This window comes from Malus domestica, chromosome 07, assembly GCF_042453785.1.
Source record: "Malus domestica chromosome 07, GDT2T_hap1".
NCBI lineage: Eukaryota > Viridiplantae > Streptophyta > Magnoliopsida > Rosales > Rosaceae > Malus > Malus domestica.
The window spans coordinates 35,952,225-35,970,567 of record NC_091667.1 but is presented as its reverse complement, the minus strand read 5'-3'; the positions used below and the strand labels follow the sequence as shown (position 1 = coordinate 35,970,567).

At 37.0% G+C, this 18,343-nt stretch overlaps 2 protein-coding genes across 2 annotated transcripts; both read right to left on the bottom strand.

Moving 5' to 3' along the window:
• Nucleotides 1–236: 236 nt before the first annotated feature.
• Nucleotides 237–641, bottom strand: LOC103439931 (auxin-responsive protein SAUR32). Its single transcript, XM_008378578.4, has one exon. The coding sequence runs from the start codon at nucleotides 639–641 to the stop codon at nucleotides 237–239; it is 405 nt and encodes a 134-aa protein (XP_008376800.1).
• A 5,870-nt stretch (nucleotides 642–6,511) lies between these two features.
• LOC114825925 (uncharacterized) lies at nucleotides 6,512–7,474 on the bottom strand. The gene has a single exon (XM_029104979.1). It carries the CDS (start codon nucleotides 7,472–7,474, stop codon nucleotides 6,512–6,514), a length of 963 nt encoding a protein of 320 aa, XP_028960812.1.
• Between the last annotated feature and the right edge of the window lie 10,869 nt (nucleotides 7,475–18,343).

The following is an 18,343-nucleotide window of genomic DNA, read 5'->3' as shown; positions in this document are numbered from 1 at the left end:
TCCACAGGCCCGCACCCACCCTTGCTTAGGACCGTGTCCTAAACGTTTGTTTGGTTTCTTATCTCCAACGACCAGCAACTTTCCTTCCTACTTTTATTTTTATATATTCAGTTCATCTTTATCAATAATCCATAACACATCATCAAGAACAAAAATTATATTTAACTGTTTAATAATATTACGAGGTCCCAAAGAATCCAAGGCCTCACATAATAATCTTCCTAATCAACATTTAATCAAACCCTAAAACACCAGGCATGGTGCTGATGGTGGTGGTTGTGATGGTGATGATGACCGTGGAATGAAGTCTCCCTGTCCACCATGCCTTGAACGGTGCGAAACTCCTCCACGTGGCAAGGAATAGTGATCGGACCTTTGTGATCGAATCCGTACTCTTTCTCGGCCTCCTCCAGCAGCTGCATGAAGAGAGGGTGGTTGATGTAGATCACTGGAATCACAAACCTCTGCTGATTCTCCCCCTGGCCAACCATCACCGCCATACACCCTTTCGGGATGTCTTTCAGCTCCTTGCTGTTCTTGTCGTGGTGGTGATGGAGAAGGTGGGGGAAATGGAGGTGGAGGTGGAAGTTCAGGTGGTTGTGGTGGTGCTTGCTGTCCCTGTCGGCGGCGATAAACCCCATCTTTTCGAATCCAAGAATATCAAAAACTCGAAAAACCTGAAAAACCAGGAAACCCTAGAGAGCAAGAAAACACTGGGAAAACTTGAAGCTGTTGAATTAGGACTATAAGAAGAGGAAAGAAAATGGCCACGGATCGGAAGCGGAGATGGCGAGATTGAACAAGGTTAGGGCGGAGTCGGTTAACGATCTCGGAATATTGCTCATGATATCTGATCGGATTCAACAACCAACATAAATGTTGATGGAAATGGAGAAGGTGAGGGGTTCTTGAAGAGGGAGGGTTTGGTCTTTATAAAGTAGCTGCCGTAGGAGCTATGGCTTGCTGACCTTATACACAAAGGAAAAGGATAGAGATAGGAAAAAGCTGGAGAAGTCCTGGAAGGTTACAACTAATAAACTTATATAGGAAAACATTACAAAACGCGCCTGCTAATTACTATTTATTTGACTTTTTTATTTTATGGCAGTTACTAATTTGCATTCGGTATATGTGGAAGGAAAATGTAAATAGCAATTGCAAATTTGTTTCTATCTTTCCAAAACTTAGACCATCTCTAAAGGAGATGTCAAAAATGTCACATAAACATATAACAGTAACAAATAACATACCATTTACTCTAATCAAGATGTCAAAATTGACATGAAAAAGAAGGCTAAGTTGACATGAATAAAGAGATGTCAAATATGAAGCTGCCTCCAAATTTGATTTTTGCTATTCCAAATGCATTCCACTTATCTTACCTTAAATGCTAGCATATTTAAGTAATATTTTATTATTTTTAAACCAATAACAACCCAACTATTATTAATTTTGTTTTAAAAAAGAATTAATGAAGCAATAAATTTTGACGTATTGAGTAGAAAGAAAATATTGACAATATGTCAAATTGCCAAGTCAGCCATCAAATTGAAATTTGATGTTTTAAATTTGACGTCTCATTTGGAAATGCTCTTATAAGGTATATATTAATTACTCCAATCAAAACAAATAAGGTTATATAAATTAATATGTTAACAAAAATAATCTTTATAAGGGAGAATTTGATAACGTTTTAGGAGGAATGTTTAGAAAATTAAATGTGGAAAAATTATGAAATTTTTTTGGTATGCACAGGTTAGAATGACTGTAGAATGAAGTAGGATTTTCTTATTTTAAATTTTTTCTCCCATCCGATTCCCTCCTATTTGAACATCACAACGAAGCCACGTTAACTTATGTTCGTTTATTCATAAAGAGGGAAAGAAAAAGTAGAAAGTGAGACATAAGATGAAAGGACTGAAAGGGAAAGAACTTGAAAAGAAAAATCCTAATATGCATAAAATTGTTTCCAGTCATTTTACGTTCAAATTTGAATTCGCATCTAAAAAATCAAACATTTCAGATTTTAATTTTTTTTTTGTGTGGGTCAAATCATACATTTGAGATTCCACAATAAGTAAAAGAAACGAATTCTCCTCTCATAAAAAGGAAAAATAGAGGAAATGAAGGGAGATTGAAATCTTGGGGATGCAGCTTAGCTATCAAATCCACGTGGACGACGAGTGGCAGACGCTTCTCGTCATCGTCAGCAGTTGTGCGCGGTCCATACGATTGGAAAGTGCGACCGACGATGAGGTGTCACGTGTGCGTCACACCATATGAAGCCGGTCTAGTAACATGCCATGAACATGTCCAAGCATGGTTGGACCAGTTCTGTCGATTAGGGACGTCAGCATCATAATTTAGTTAAATTTTTAGGTTTAAATATCTTATCATTATCATTATCGTTATCTTTATAAAATACTGTTAATTGCCCATTGTTTTACTAGAAAACAAGATTAACCACAATTGCTTAACTGTGTACCCCTTAACTCATACCAAAACAAAATGGCCCCGAGGACGCAGACTGCGAGCGATTTGTGTGCAGCATCTCGTAGGAGGCAGATTCTTTGCCCTCCAGTGTCATTCTGTTTGTGTGGTCACGGTTAAGCCACATCAACATTTTATATTACTTTTATTTTTGGTCTTATTATCTCTATAAAAAAGGATCGGACGTATGATGTGGTTTAGTTTTCGGTTCCAAAATTTCTTCTAAACTACCCGAACTGCCCTTGATTTTTTAAGTGCTCCTAGTATTACCCCAGATGAGGCCATGCCCAACTCCAGTGATCCCAGTGTAGGAACGAATTTTGTGCAAGATATTACTGCAAAATCCTTGTTAAGAAAGGTCCGCATGCGCATTTTCTATTGTGTAGGGTTGCCCACAAAGATGCCTGTGCTCCTCATAATTTGGCCCCTCTTAAGTAGAAAATTTAGCATTAATCAACAAACTCCTGCGGTTGATTGATGCACAAGTTTTGTGATGGCCATTCCGAAACCCCTTGATCAAAATTTTAGTAAAAATGTAAATAAATTCTTAAAAAACACTTAAAACGCTTATGTGAAGAAGCACATAACTGGTATTTCTTACATAAGTATTTCAAGTGTTTTTGAAACTCAATAACATTTTCTTTAAAAGCGTTTTCTCTCATTTTAGCAATACTTCCAAACAAGTCATGACCATTTAATAATGGTTTAGCTATTTTTTTTTAAAAGTTAAAAGACTCAACCAGAAGGGGAGGTGATTACTGATTGTGTCGAGCATCAAAGGAAAAGTATTGAGCGAGTGTGCTTTCTTTTTCTTTTTCTTCTCCAACTTTTTACACAAGCATGAAGTAAAGCAGATCCTAATCCCTTCAAACATATGGCAAGTTTAATATTCAACAAATAATGCCCCTTGTTCAGTAATTCTATTTTACGACTTAGTTTACGTTTTTTTAGTTTAATCAACAGAGTATATGAATTCTTAAACTTATGATATCATACAATATTACGAAGAAAAATATTGCTAAACCAATAGTTGGTTTGTCAATTTACAAATATAAGTAGCTTGTGAAGAAATTAATAGCGTATTATTTTAACTGTCATATCAGGATTTATGATTAATTTAATTAATAGTAATATTATTCATTTCCTTTTCCGCCCACGTGTATTTTTCATAATTTAGTGCCATCTACCTTGATTGTAACAGCCAACTAATTTGGGCTTTCGACCTTTTTTCAAGTGGCTGGTCCAGAACATTATTCCTGGTTTTATGAGTCTCTTGAATGTACGTTCGATTTGCCCTTTTCGTAAACTAGAATTCATGTGGTAACAAAATGTTGAGTAACATATTTAAAAGTTGATATCTGAAACGGGAGAGATTTTTTAATGTATCTGAAACATGAAATACCATATGTTATTATATAAGTTGAGAGAATATTTTTTTTCTTTTCAATTAACCCTCTACTTGTATAATGATACATGATGTATGTGTCCGTGTTATGGACACATTGAAAAATCTCTCCATAAACGGGAAACTACATTTACCCAACTGAAAATGATTCAACAAGTTCAAAAATACATGCGAGACCAGCTAAGAGCATATCCAAAGAAGATGTCAAATCTAAAACATCAATTCTAAATTTGATGACTCATGTGGCAATTTCGCATCATGCAAAACTTCTTAATCCACCCGATATTTTTATGTTTTGTAATATTTATGAGTTATTTATTAAAGAAGGTGGCAAGTAACTATTTCAAAGAAACAAAAGAAGGAAAGGCATCCTCTTCGGATCCCTTCCTCCTAATCTACTAAATTAGGGAATACGTGTCATTGAAATTTGATCCAACAACTACAAATAGGGGGCCACTTTAAAAGTTATAATAACATTAGTCATTGAATCAAATTTCAATGGCATGGATTCTCTGATTTGGTGGATTATGAGAAACGGATCCGAAGAGGATCCCTTTCCACAAAATAGGTTGTATTCATGGTATGCCCTACTCTTACCCTTAATCAAATTAAAAATAATTTGGCATCAACCTTTCTTGCTGTTATTTTTTACGCTAGAAGCTCCTCCTTCAGTCCAAGTCAGCATTTGGCTTACCGGTTGGATGCTCACTGACATTTTTAAATTTCTTTTGAAGATGCTCTAATGTGCTCTATAAGTTTAACACAAAACTATATATAAAAAATATGAATGGGAACATTTTTTTAAAAACAAAATATGAATGGGAACTTTGCTTTGGGACAAAGAATAATCAATATGAACGCACTAAGTTAGGTGCGCAATTTTTTGTGGAGAACTATTTCAAATTTCATGAATGATCATATGGTTGTTTCTTTTTCTTTCTTATTCATATTCCAAATTTTACTGGTCAAAATATTAATAAATAAAATAACAACAATAAAGTCTCATGCCACTAAGTATGGTCATTTGTATGAATTCTAGAACGATGCTGCACTTTGTTTTACGCAAAGCCTTTTGTGAGCTCCAACTACTCTGTGTCTTTTCTTAAAATCTCTTTCCAAGTGTTCTTGGATCTTCCTCTACCTTTTTTTGCCCCGAGTTTCTGCCTCAGTAAAGAAATAAAAAGCGTCCAACATCGCACACATTAGCTTCCCAAATCCTTATATAATTTTATAAAACTACAGTTGTATCGTTGCACACACATTCTAATTGTATTATATGTCGACGTTTTTCCTTTTCTTTATGATCAAAATCTGCACTTCATGTTGTACATTAAACAAAACAAAATTGTACCGGAAAATAACATAAAACAGAAAGTGTAATTTAGATTAAAATTATGAACATTGATACATGAAAGTATGAGTTGGGCAATTGCTGGTCGTCTCTGCTCAATATTTGGGTTTGGTACTAAATGACAGACATGGAGAAGTCCAATCCAATCGCATAACCAGGCCGCCAATATAATGAGGAGCATTTCTCAATGGGCTTGAACTGGAATTCATGACAATGGAAATCAGTTGAGTAAAATATTATGAAAATTATACTACAAAAAATATGTTGTTACAAGTGAAAAATTTCGGGTTCATTAGAAAGAATGGTTTCAGCCACGGGGTGATTTAGTGGTTGGGACGAATTTTAGGCCTGTATTCCACACGGCGCGTTCTTGATTCAATCTCTAGTGCTAGTGAATCACATGATACTGACTATGAACACTGAAATGCCTATATGAGTATTTCAGACATTTAAAAAGGTAAACTGGCAAAACTACTAGTTGATTTCCTTTAAAAAAAATTAAGAATTAGAAAATATGAGTGGTACTAGAGAAATTAACTATTATTGTGGGCATAAGTATTATCAATTGTTTGCAACTTTGTACATAAGATATATGCATGAATCTCTGAAAGTCTATTTCATCTAGATTGAAGCATCAACATGATTTAATCTTCATAATCGAAATATCGTAACTGTATAAGTAGATAGTTATGACTAGAGACATGTTGTGAGTTGAGTTTCGTTATATATTACTTTATCTCACACAAATCATTTACCCGCAACTATTCAATATCCTTTTGAAAAACTAAATAAAGAACCAAATGAACTATTTAAATCATTCCATCCAATCCCCATAACATAAACATGCAGCAGCTTGAATATTTCATACATATTTATATATAAATGTGTATAGTAGGACATTGGTATGGGAACAATAAACGCTTGAAGACTTGAAAAGTAATGTGTGACAACACATGATTTTCTCATTTCATCATCACAATTTGTAGTAATTTAGCCAAAATTAAAGAAAAAGAAAATTTTATACCAAATATAGAGGGAGAAGAAAGGAAAACACATCAAACATTCATGCATACGAGCTTCACATTTTCCTCTTCTGAATTCCTCCATATATGTTTGTACTTAATTACCCAAAAAAGAAACAAAGATTTCTTGAATGGTGAAGTGACCGAAAGGCCCTCATAATTCTAACTAGAACAACTAGTCTTCCTCCTCATCGTCATCATCGAATGCATTGTGTTGTAATTTACATCCAATAAATGATTTAGTTAATCAGCCGACACAGCTATCTCCACCCCCTCCGTCGTCTTTGGCTTCCCATTCCAGCGGCAGCAATCCCCTCCGGCAGCCAAAGAGTCCACGATGGGCTTAATGACCAAAATTCCCTGCCCCAGGGCTGCACAAATGAGCGTCGACAAAAATGCAGCAAATGAGACGGCTATGAACGCTGGGTGGTCCGGCTTCCACAACACGGTCATCCCCATGAGAATAATCTGCAGCGGAAGCGGCACCAATACGGTTGCAGCAAGGGTGTAAATCCTTAACCTCAGCCCCTTGTTGATCACCAAGGATAAAACCTTCCAGCATGAAAACAAGAACCACATCGAGAACGCGCCGCCGAATGCGGCGAACATGATGGTGTTCAACAAAGGGTATGTGCATGAAACCATTCTGCCGCCGTACTCGACCTTATGGACGACATAGTTCCGTACCAAAATCTCCGGCAGCGGGAGGTGGAGCTTGTGGAAGGGGAGGAAGAACAGGAAGAGGACCTGCACCAGAAGCATGGGAAGACACGTGGCGAGGACGAAGGCGATGGCCCAGGAGACATTGGGGGTCTTCTTTTCAGTGGAGACGTCGACGAGGAAGAGGAGGGTGACGAGGAACGCGGGCTCGAAGAACCCTAACGAAAGGGCCACGTGAATTTTGCAAAACTGCGGCTCCTCGAAGGAGCCGAGGACGGAGAGGAAAGGGTATAGGTAGGTGCGGCGGAGGGTGGGGATGCGGAGGAGCTCGTTGAGGGACCAGAAGATGATGAATATGACAAGGAGGAATCGGACGGTCCAGAGGGCGTTGAAGTGCTGGAGGTGGAGGGCTGTGCGGGACTTGAAGCAGAGGTGGAAGATGAAGGAGAGAGAGAGGAGGGAGAGGACGATGAGGGCGGAGATGAATAGTAAGGTGGCAACGTCGAAGGCGGAGTCGAGGAATGGCGTCGAAGGAATGAAGAACATCGAGCGAAATATCAATTGGATTGATTAACTAATTAATTAATTTGTAACAAATTAATTAATTAGTTAATCAATAATATTGTATCTCTCTCTCGATCTATCTGATGATCTCGATGAAGGATGGATATATGGATTTGCTATATAGCTATGACAAGCCCTCCTTTTGTTTGTCCTCCTTTGTATATATCGATGGGTATTCGATATTGTATTTATATCGATATCGATATGTTGCTACCTAACCACGCGGCTACGGTAAAACAAGAGGAGATGTGATCAATGTTGTTGTACAAAAGTAAGGGCGGCAATAAGGCTGGTGGCCGTGGCGGTGAGAGAGGCGGCGGAAGGTGGTGGGACCGGGGATTATGCATGGAATGGATATAGTGAATAAATATTGGATAGAGTACTGAGGAACAATATTGGAGGAGGTAAAGGTGGAATATGGAAAAAACGAGGAGGAAGAGGGCATTGGGAGGGGGTTTACGTCGGAAGAAGATCTGGGGAGAGAACGATCGAGACTTATTTCTCTCCCCGATTCCCGACCGCCGGGAAACAGGCTGTTAGACAGCCGCAACGAAGGAAGAGCAATCAATGATTTGGGGTTTAGAAACCTTAGATAGAGAGAGAGGGAGGGAGAGTCAAGGGAGGAGAAATGTGGTGTAATGAGATGTCTCCTTCCATTTCGGCTTTTTACGGTTTAGAATTTTTTTTTATTTGGAATTTTATTATAGACATTATTTTTATTATTTATTTTTAAAATGTTTTGAGATAAATTCTATTTACGAATTAATAGAATGTTATTGTTGGCTTCTTGGTGATTAAAAAAGAAGTTAAAATTGTTAGTTAAGAAGATACAGATCAAAACCTTATATTCTAGGATTTTTGTTCCTTTTTGCGGGCTGTAATTGGATTTAACACGGTTGAGCATGATCTGCATGACAACTTAGATGGATTGTTTTTAGCATATAACATTCCACATTTGGGTAATTTCATGCCTAATCATATTTATATGCATAAAAAGATAAATGATAATTGTAAGACTAGAATTCTAGACGTAAGATAATCGCAACCATACATTCTGTTCAATGGTCACATCTTTAATATATATTGTATATTTTTGTATCTTGTAAATTGTGAATTTTGGTAAAATACTTACTGTATGTAATACTATTACAATATAATGGTTAGATTTGTTGTAGTGACATCTAAATAGTATATATGAATATGACTTTCAGACGGTGATATTACTAAGTACTTATAAATATTGTAGTCAATTCTGTAAATTGCAATGGAGAGTAAAGCAACTATTGCACTGAAGCATCCATAAAGAATCACTTTTGAAACTTATATATCTTTGCAGAAATATAACCAGAAAATTTGCTTTTGGTGATACTAAAATGAGTGCAATTTATTAATTGCATTTATTTTCATCGTTTACATTTGGATGGAAATAAAAAGTGCATTATGGCATGATGCTTCATCGACTCACTTGGCTGCAGTCTGTAGGTGGCAAATATATAAAACCTACAGTTCCAGTTGGAGTATGATTTTCTTCTTACTAAATTTATCTCTCTTCTTTTGGCTGCATTCTGTAGGATATATATAAAACCTGCAGTTCCAATTGGAGTATGATTTTTTTCTCTCTAAATTTATCTACTTTATAGTCCTCTCATACTTGAACGATGATGAATAAGTCATATGAACTTTTTTTGTTGACTTATTTATAGAGAAAGAAAGATAACAAAGTGAGAGAGGAGGGTAATTAAGGAAAGGAAGGAGATGAGATTTGAAGGGGGAGAGATTGTTACTCCGTTCCAATTACTGCTTTTTGTTCAACCTTGTGAAAATATCAAGTCCTTTTCTTTTTAATTACTTTGTTTCGAACTTCGCACACCTGCAACTGCAACCCACTATTCACCATATAATACATACATATATAAATGTCAAATGTTTGTTTTACGATAATCATGTGGTTGCGGTCCAGACATCAGACGAAACACAAATGAAGAACAAATATTTCTAATAAAATTTTAATTTTTTTATTCTTGAAATATGGAATTCGATCATTACCCAAATACGAATCATATCAAAAGCTAGGTTGACAAGTTGAATCCAAAAATACGAATACGATCATCTGATTAATAAACGAACAAGATATAAATTAGGACGATCCGGTTCAAATCCAGTAAGTCTATTTCTCACGTGGAAATCAATATAATGGGAGCAGAGCAACTATTGCACTGCCACAATTGGCCGGAATTGGTGTATGCAACCCACAGCCAGTGCAGCCATTCTTAAAGAATCACTCTTGAGATTAATATATCTTTGCACAAATAAAACCAGAAAACTTTGCTTTTGTCGATCCCAAAAACTAAAGTAAAATTATTAACATATCTTCATCTCTTACATTTAGCGGAATGAACGGAAATAGAAGTGCATTAAGGCATGATGCCTCATCGACTTGACTGCAGTTGCGAAAGGATAATGTTAGAGATATTAAATTTTTAAATCAAATTTGCAAATCAAATTATGTGTCACCAATAAAAAATAAACACGTTAATAATTAACACTGAAATAATAATTAAATCACCAACATTCACATAATTTGATTTACCAAATATATAAAACCTACATTTCCAGTAATCAGTACTTTCCATTCCCCCCGGAGAATAGATACAGGTCCTTTTCTTTCTAACTTTGTCACGCACATTGCTCACCTGCAACCCACTACACACCATATAATAACATATAAAATGTCAAATTAATATTTGTTTTACTAATCATTCGGTTGTGGCCTGGCCTAAACTTTAGACAGTACTACAAGCTTGCTAGCTTACCAACCTTTAGTATATGAGAAACTAAGTGCATGAAACACAATATGCATTTATACATGCTTATTGCTCGATCCAGTAAAATAACTAATCCCAGTTTGCCTTCCCAAATAAATGTATCGTTGAAAATGGGTAATTTGGTTCGATTTTTTTCGGCCTCAATTCAATATTCGGCTCATTTTGTTCGATTCTCAATTTTTCGAAATAGTTTATTTGAAGATAAGAGATCAGCGTTAGTGCTCATGCACACGTGATTGTAAACTAATATAACTATTGAGAGTCTGAGACACACACTGGATGCATTTGCCAACACTTTCTCCAGTCTCCAATAAAAACAAATCTTATTATTGCATGTAAGAGCTACATGTATTAACAAGTGTGTCAATTTTATGATCCAAATAACATCACTCCATTTTAATTAGTCTGCAGGCTAGAAAAAGAAACAGATAACCGGCTTGGTATATTCTAAATATGGGAGGGAGTGGATTAGATTTTAGTGGCTAAACTTGCTTCAGTAACCAATATGTACTACAAGAAAGCTCTAACTATAGTAACCAATATTAGTTTCATAAAATGTTGGTTAATTCATACAAAATGAAAAGGCTAAAAGGTCTATCAATAAGGCCCAGACCCAGTGCAACCAGGGCCATTGTCCAGGGCCCAAAATTTAAAGGGGCACAAAAAAAAAAGTCCAAATAATTAGGTATAAAAAAAAAATTTGTCCAGAACCCAAAATAAAGAATGGAGGGCAAGAGGCCCAAATTTGACAATAAAGGAAAGGGCCCAAGTTTTCAGGATTTAAAAAAACAAAATATATATATATAATTGAACCGGCCAAGTTTTAGCCTTAAAAAAAAAAAAACAATAATGTAAAGGGACCTCCCCCCCCCACTCCCACCTAACCCTAATTCCCCTTTTCCCAATTCCCCACCCGCCCTTTTGTTTCCCCAGTGCCGTTTGTTATTTTCCCACCCCACTGCCATCTGCACTGCTATTGCAGCTTCCAGCCTTCCAACCCCGACACACAGACACAGGCCCACCACAGGTCTTTGTCTTTCTCAGCCACAATCCCTGCTGCCGGTTGCCATTGTGCATTCACCAACCCGAGTAACTTTTGAGGTAATTTGATAAACTAATTTTTAAAATTTGAATTATTAATTCATAATTTAAATTAAATTTTGCAAGTGACATAGAATTATATGATAATTGATGTAAAGAATTGTTGTTGTTGATGGATTGAATTATTTGATTAATTGAAGTCATTGTCAACTACTCGATGGGAAAGTCACATTGAAAGTGTTAAAGCGATTAAGTCCCAAGTAGCCCATGTTAGAAATGTTTTGTTTAAATTGGTGGAAATTACTGAAAATCCCCAATTGAGTAGGGATGCAGAATGTTTAGCATCAGGAGAACTTTCAAGTTTTGATTTTGTATTAAGTTTGGTTATTTGGTATGACATTTTGTTGAAGATTAACATGGTGAATACAAAATTACAATCTGAAGACATGCGTCTTGATGTTGCTGTAAAGGCATTGGAAGCACTTGTTACGTTTTTCGAAAACTATAGAGAAACTGGTTTTGCTTATGCCATGAGTGATGCTAAAGAAATTGCACTTGATTCGGAAATTGACCCTGTTTTTCAAACTAAACGTCATAGACCTAGAAAAAGACATCATGATGAAGTTGATGGTAATGAGAGGGAACAACAGTCTGCTGAAGAATCATTTAGAACATATTATTTTCTTGTTATAGTGGATATTGCTCTTTCTCAACTGAAACACAGGTTTGAACAGTTAAAGGCTTTTGAATATATTTTTGGCTTCTTGTTTGATGCATCGAAGTTAATTTCATTGGATGATCAAGAGCTAAAACAAAATTGTATGAATCTTGAAGCACATTTGAAACATGGAAATACCATGGATGTAGATGGAGCCCGACTTATGTTCCGAATTACAGGTTTTCCAAATGATGTTACCTGAAGAAGCATTTCTCTCTAATAACCCTTGGACATCCATGGAAATAGCAAACTTTGTCAAAGAAATTGACATGTGTCCTAATGTCTTGATTGCTTATCGTGTAATGTTGACTGTACCTGTGACCGTGGCATCTGCAGAAAGAAGTTTTTCAAAATTGAAATTATTAAAATCTTACTTGCGGACCACTATGACTCAAGATAGGCTAAATGGATTAGCAATCTTATGCATTGAAAATGATGAGATTGAAGACTTGGAGTATGATGATATAATTGATGATTTTGCTTCAAAAAATACTAGAAGACAATTTCTTAAAGGTTGAAATTTGAAGGAGATTTGCTAGGAGTGGTTGTATATGATTGTACTTTTGATTGTCGAGGTTTAGGTACTATGTCCCCCCGTTGTATATTTTCTCAGGTAATATAATTTGAGCGTGAGGGCCTAGCCCCCCAGCTTCGACTGGGTTCCAGCCCTCGTTAATTTTTTTTTTAACATATGTTTTTGTATTAAAAATGGCACATTTTGAACTTTCGCACTGGGCACCAAAAAACTCAGGACCGGCCCTGGGTTTAACAATGGCCACTGATAGACCTTTTACCATCCCGTTCATTCATCGATAGACATTTTGCCCACCTTATCACGTGCAACTAAGATCAGTGGATATTGTTAGCTCTTTTTGTGGTGATTAATGCGCAATATATAGTATTGCCGGTGTAAAAAAAAATGAAGGTTCAAATTAAAAAGGATGGGATATTGGAATATTAATCAAACAGATTACAGTTTGAACTGTTAATATATATATATATATATATGTGTGTGTGTGTGTGTGTTTCTGGAAGTCTATGCTAATATATATGGGCGATTGGTGATCACAAATGTATTGAGCAATGTGCAAGATGATCATGTTGTATACAAATTGAACAAACTGAAATAGAAATAACCTAACGAAACCTTATATTTTCTGGTAAAGAATGTGTTTGCTCTTGCCCTCTTTCTAACTGAAATTATTTTCAGTTGATCTAACAAAACCTCTCCCAGATTTCCATAGACAGATACACGTGCACACACACAAACATCAAAAGGATAGATGGCATGCATTGTAAAGAAATATATGTTCAAAAGATGAAAGAAATACCTCTTTTACAAAAGGAAACTGATCACAATAAAAGGAATCAATACTGCAGAATATGAATATATATATATATATATATATATATTGTTAACAATAATATGGGTTTGTTATGAGCTTATGATTCAATGGTTAGATAGAGTGACAAATGTCAATAGATTGTGAGTTGAGTATGTGGCTTAGTTAGTAAGCTACTAAATCTGTTATATAACTAGTGTGTGTAACTATTGTTGTGTGTTGGTTAATAAAACAGTATATTCTTTCTCTCTCTCTAAATCTCTACTTCTCTCTATCTCTTTCTTTCTTCTTCTGCAAGATACAGTAAGTTCTTCATACTTTACATGGTATCATTCGCCGCAATGCTTCGTGCTTGACGGTTATTCGATCTTGGATTTCTCTGCTTCCGCTCTCTATCTGTGATCTGCTCCTCTTTCTCACTTTTCTTGGGGTCTTGATCTCTCTGTATTTCTTGATTTCTTGCGCATCTTCTTGTGCACTCCAGGTGTTTGTGTTAATTCCTCTGCGAATTTGCATCTGGGTTTCTCTCTGATTTGAAGCTATGGTGACGGCTGCACAACTTCAGATCCTTCAATCTCCTATTTCCTCTCTTATATCGACAGTGTCTTCATCAGTTACTGTCAAACTGGATGATTCTAACTATCTTGTGTGGAATTTCCAGATGGAATTACTTTTGGAAGGTCATGGCATAATGGGATTTGTCGATGGCATCAACCCTTGCCCCTCACGGTTTGATTCTAATGTATCTGGGGGTTCAACTGATTCTTCTCTTCGTGTTGAGACTGATACTTTCAAGATTTGGAAGATGCATGATAGGGCACTCATGCAGTTGATCACTGCCACTTTGTCTCCATCCGCCGTTTCTTGTGCAATTGGAAGTACCAGTGCTCGTGACTTATGGGTTCGTCTCAAGGAGCAATTTTCCATTGTTACTCGGACAACAATTTTTCAGATGAAATCTGCATTGCAAAACATCAAGAAAGGTACTGATTCCATTTCTCAATATTTACAAAGAATTAAAGAGGCTCGTGATTATCTTTCTGCTGCTGGAGTCACATTTGCGGATGATGATATTGTGATCTTAACTTTGAATGGTCTTTCTTCTGAGTATAATACGTTGAGGTCTATAATTCGTGGAAGAGAACATGTTATTTCAATGAAGGATCTTCGCTCTCAGTTACTTGCTGAGGAAGCAATGATTGAAAATGTGGCTGCCACTCCATTCTTAACTGCAATGGTTGCCAAGAACAGTGGTCATGATTCTAAGAATTCAAGCTATGACCAACAGTCTAATTCTTATGGTTCTCAATCTGGGTTCTTTAATGCCTCTGGTTATAAGCCAAATTTTCACAAGAACAAAGGCAGAGGGAAATTTTACAACAATTCCTATCCTCGGTTTGGGAATAACAAATCTGGTTACATCAATAATGCCCCTGGTATTCTTGGGAATTCACCACCATCTCAGCAAGGCCAGTTTCACACTAATTGTCAAATTTGTGGTAAATATGGGCATTTGGCTGATACTTGCCGGTTCAGGAATTCTGATACTGCTGCGGTTCAAGGTTGTCAAATATGTGGTAAAAAGAATCATAGTGCACAGTTTTGTCTTTACAGGAACTCCAATGTTCAAAACTCTGCGCCTACTGCTATGCATGTCAACAATGTCTCTAATTCTGTTGTTCCCAGTGCATCTCCTCACCAGTTCTGGCTTACTGATTCGGGGGCTACATCACATATGACTGCTGATCTGAATAATCTTTCATTGGCTACTCCCTATTTGTCCACTGAGACAATTCAAACAGCTAGTGGTGCAGGTTTATCTATTTCACATATTGGTTCTTCCAGTATTCCAACTCCAATTAAACCATTGCAATTACATTCTGTCCTATATGTTCCTCGGTTAACACAGAATTTGTTGTCTGTACATCGTTTGTGTCTGGACAATAATTGCTGGTTGATATATGATGCTTTCTGTTTTTGGATTCAGGACAAGGCCACAGGGAGGATAATGTTCAAGGGACTTTGCAGTGATGGGTTGTATCCAATTCCATTTCCTGGACGTGCTTCATCACCTCGATCTCAAGTGGCATTTCTTGGCCACCAAGTATCTTCTGCACTTTGGCATAGTAGATTAGGGCATCCATCAAATTCTGTAGTGTCTTCCATTTTAAAACAGTGTCAAGTGTCTGTTGCATTTGATTCAAAACCTGTGATTTGTTCTACTTGTCTGGAAGGAAAATTTTGTAAACTGCCCTTTGTTGCTTCTGTGTCAAAATCTGTTACCCCGTTTGAAGTTGTACATACTGATGTCTGGGGTCCCTCTCCTTGTATTTCTGTTGACAGTTTCAGATACTATGTGACATTCATTGATGAATGCACTCGATATTGTTGGATTTTTCCTCTAAGCAATAAAAGTGATGTTTGTTCTGTCTTTGTTGGTTTCTATAACTTTGTTTTGAATCAGTTTACCACTACCATTAAAACTTTACAAAGTGATGGGGGAGGGGAATATATTAGCAAAACACTTCAAACCTTTCTTCTTGATAAAGGCATCAACCATCAAATATCTTGTCCTCATACCCCGGAACAAAATGGGCTAGCCGAAAGAAAACATAGACATATCATTGAAACCTCTATCACACTTTTACAAACTGCTTCTTTACCTCCACAGTTTTGGTCTTTTGCTTGTCAAGTGGCTGTCTATCTTATTAATAGAATGCCTACCTCCACCTTAAACAACAAATCACCATTTGAATTGTTGTTTCATTCTATTCCTGATATCACTCATCTCCGAATTTTTGGGTGCTCATGTTTTCCATTACTCAGACCCTATAATAGTACCAAACTTCAACCTAGGACCACAAAGTGCATATTTCTGGGTTATGCTTCTAAGTATAAAGGGTTTATTTGTTATGAGGTGTCTCATAAGAGGATATATGTTTCCAGACATGTTATATTCGATGAAATTGAATTTCCATATACCAGTTTGAGTTCAAAGTGTCCAGTTCCTGTGTGTTCCAAGTCTCTTCCATCTTTTGTCATATCACAGTTTCCAAATATGTATGTCACTAATCAGAATACTATAGTCCCTAGTCATACTTCTATGCCAAATGATATTCATTCTTCAGCTCCCAATGATGCTCACAGTTCCAGTCCACAACTCATTACTGCAACCCCAACCATATCCGCAAGTTCTTCTCCATTATTATCCTCTCCTACCCATGTGGCTCCTGCAAGTACTTCTCAGCCTTCGCATGAGCAATCTGAGGATCCTATTGGTTTTTCTCCTGACAGTTTACAGGTTATCTTACCAATTCCTCCACTCAATACACATTCAATGCAGACTCGATCTAAGAGTGGGATATCTAAGAAAAAGGTCTTTCTCTCTGTTCTTCAAGATGATCAGTTAGTGGATTTATCTCACACCGAGCCTGCAACATATAAGTCAGCCTTGAAATCTTCTGTGTGGTTATCAGCCATGAAAGAGGAACTTTCAGCTCTTCATTCTCAGGGTACTTGGTCTCTTGTTCCTCTTCCTCCACATAAAAATCTTGTAGGGTGTAAATGGGTTTATAAGATTAAAAAAAATGCTGATGGCACCATTTCTCGGTATAAAGCGAGACTAGTTGCTAAAGGGTTTAATCAAGAGGAAGGTGTTGATTATGGAGAAACCTTCAGCCCTGTGGTTAAACCAACTACGGTCCGATTAGTCTTAGCTCTTGCTGCTCATTTTGGTTGGTCACTTAGACAACTAGATGTGAAGAATGCCTTTCTTCATGGCATATTACAAGAGGAAGTATACATGTCTCAGCCCCCTGGTTTTTTGGATCCTCATTATTCCACGCATGTGTGTAGATTACACAAGTCCTTATATGGTCTAAAACAAGCCCCAAGGGCTTGGAATGAGAGATTCACAACGTTTTTACCATCTCTGGGATTTCTTACTACATACTCAGATTCTTCCCTCTTTGTGAAACATGTTGGGCAGTCTGTTGTCATTCTTTTATTGTATGTCGACGACATTATCATTACAGGCAGTGCTACAGATGCCATTACTGAGGTTATTGGAGCTTTACATTCTGAGTTTGACATCAAGGACTTAGGGCCTCTTCATTATTTCCTTGGTATTCAAATTACACAGCAATCCCACGGTTTGTTCCTCTCTCAATCTAAGTATGTCTCAGATTTGTTGATCAAAACTGATATGCTCCAATCCAAGTCTTGTACCACTCCTTGCCTAGCTTACAATAGACTGTTAAAGGATGATGGTAAACCGTTTAACAATCCTGCTTTGTATAGAAGCATTGTTGGTGCACTTCAGTATTTGACATTCACACGGCCTGACATTGCCTTCTCTGTCCATCAAGTTTGTCAATTCATGCACTGTCCCATGGAGTCCCACTTTGTTGCTGTCAAAAGAATCCTCAGATACTTGCGGGGGACGCAGGACTATGGCATTCAGTTTAGTAAAGGGGATTTGAACTTCTATGCTTATAGTGATGCTGACTGGGCCGGGGATCCCAATGACAGGAGGTCTACAACGGGATTGGTTGTCTATTTGGGCTCTAATCCTATTTCTTGGTCTTCTAAGAAGCAAAATACAGTTTCTCGATCCTCTACTGAGGCCGAATACAGGGCTTTATCTTCTACTGCAGCAGAGATGGATTGGATCAAGCAGTTATTACAATTTATGAATGTTTCTGTGCCTTCTCCTGCTATCTTGTATTGTGATAATCTCTCTGCCATTGCCCTTGCTTATAATCCTGTTATGCATCAAAGGACGAAGCATATTGACATTGATGTTCATTTTGTCCGAGAACGGGTCGCTAAGCAGCTACTCCAGGTTCAGTTTGTTACTTCTAATGCTCAGTTTGCCGATATTCTCACCAAAGGCTTGTCGACTTCTTTGTTTCATACTCATTGC

What these genes read in the sequence shown, in the direction of transcription:
- LOC103439931 (XM_008378578.4), bottom strand. Translation starts at nt 641, where the DNA reads ATGGGGTTTATCGCCGCCGACAGGGACAGCAAGCACCACCACAACCAC.
- LOC114825925 (XM_029104979.1), bottom strand. Translation starts at nt 7,474, where the DNA reads ATGTTCTTCATTCCTTCGACGCCATTCCTCGACTCCGCCTTCGACGTT.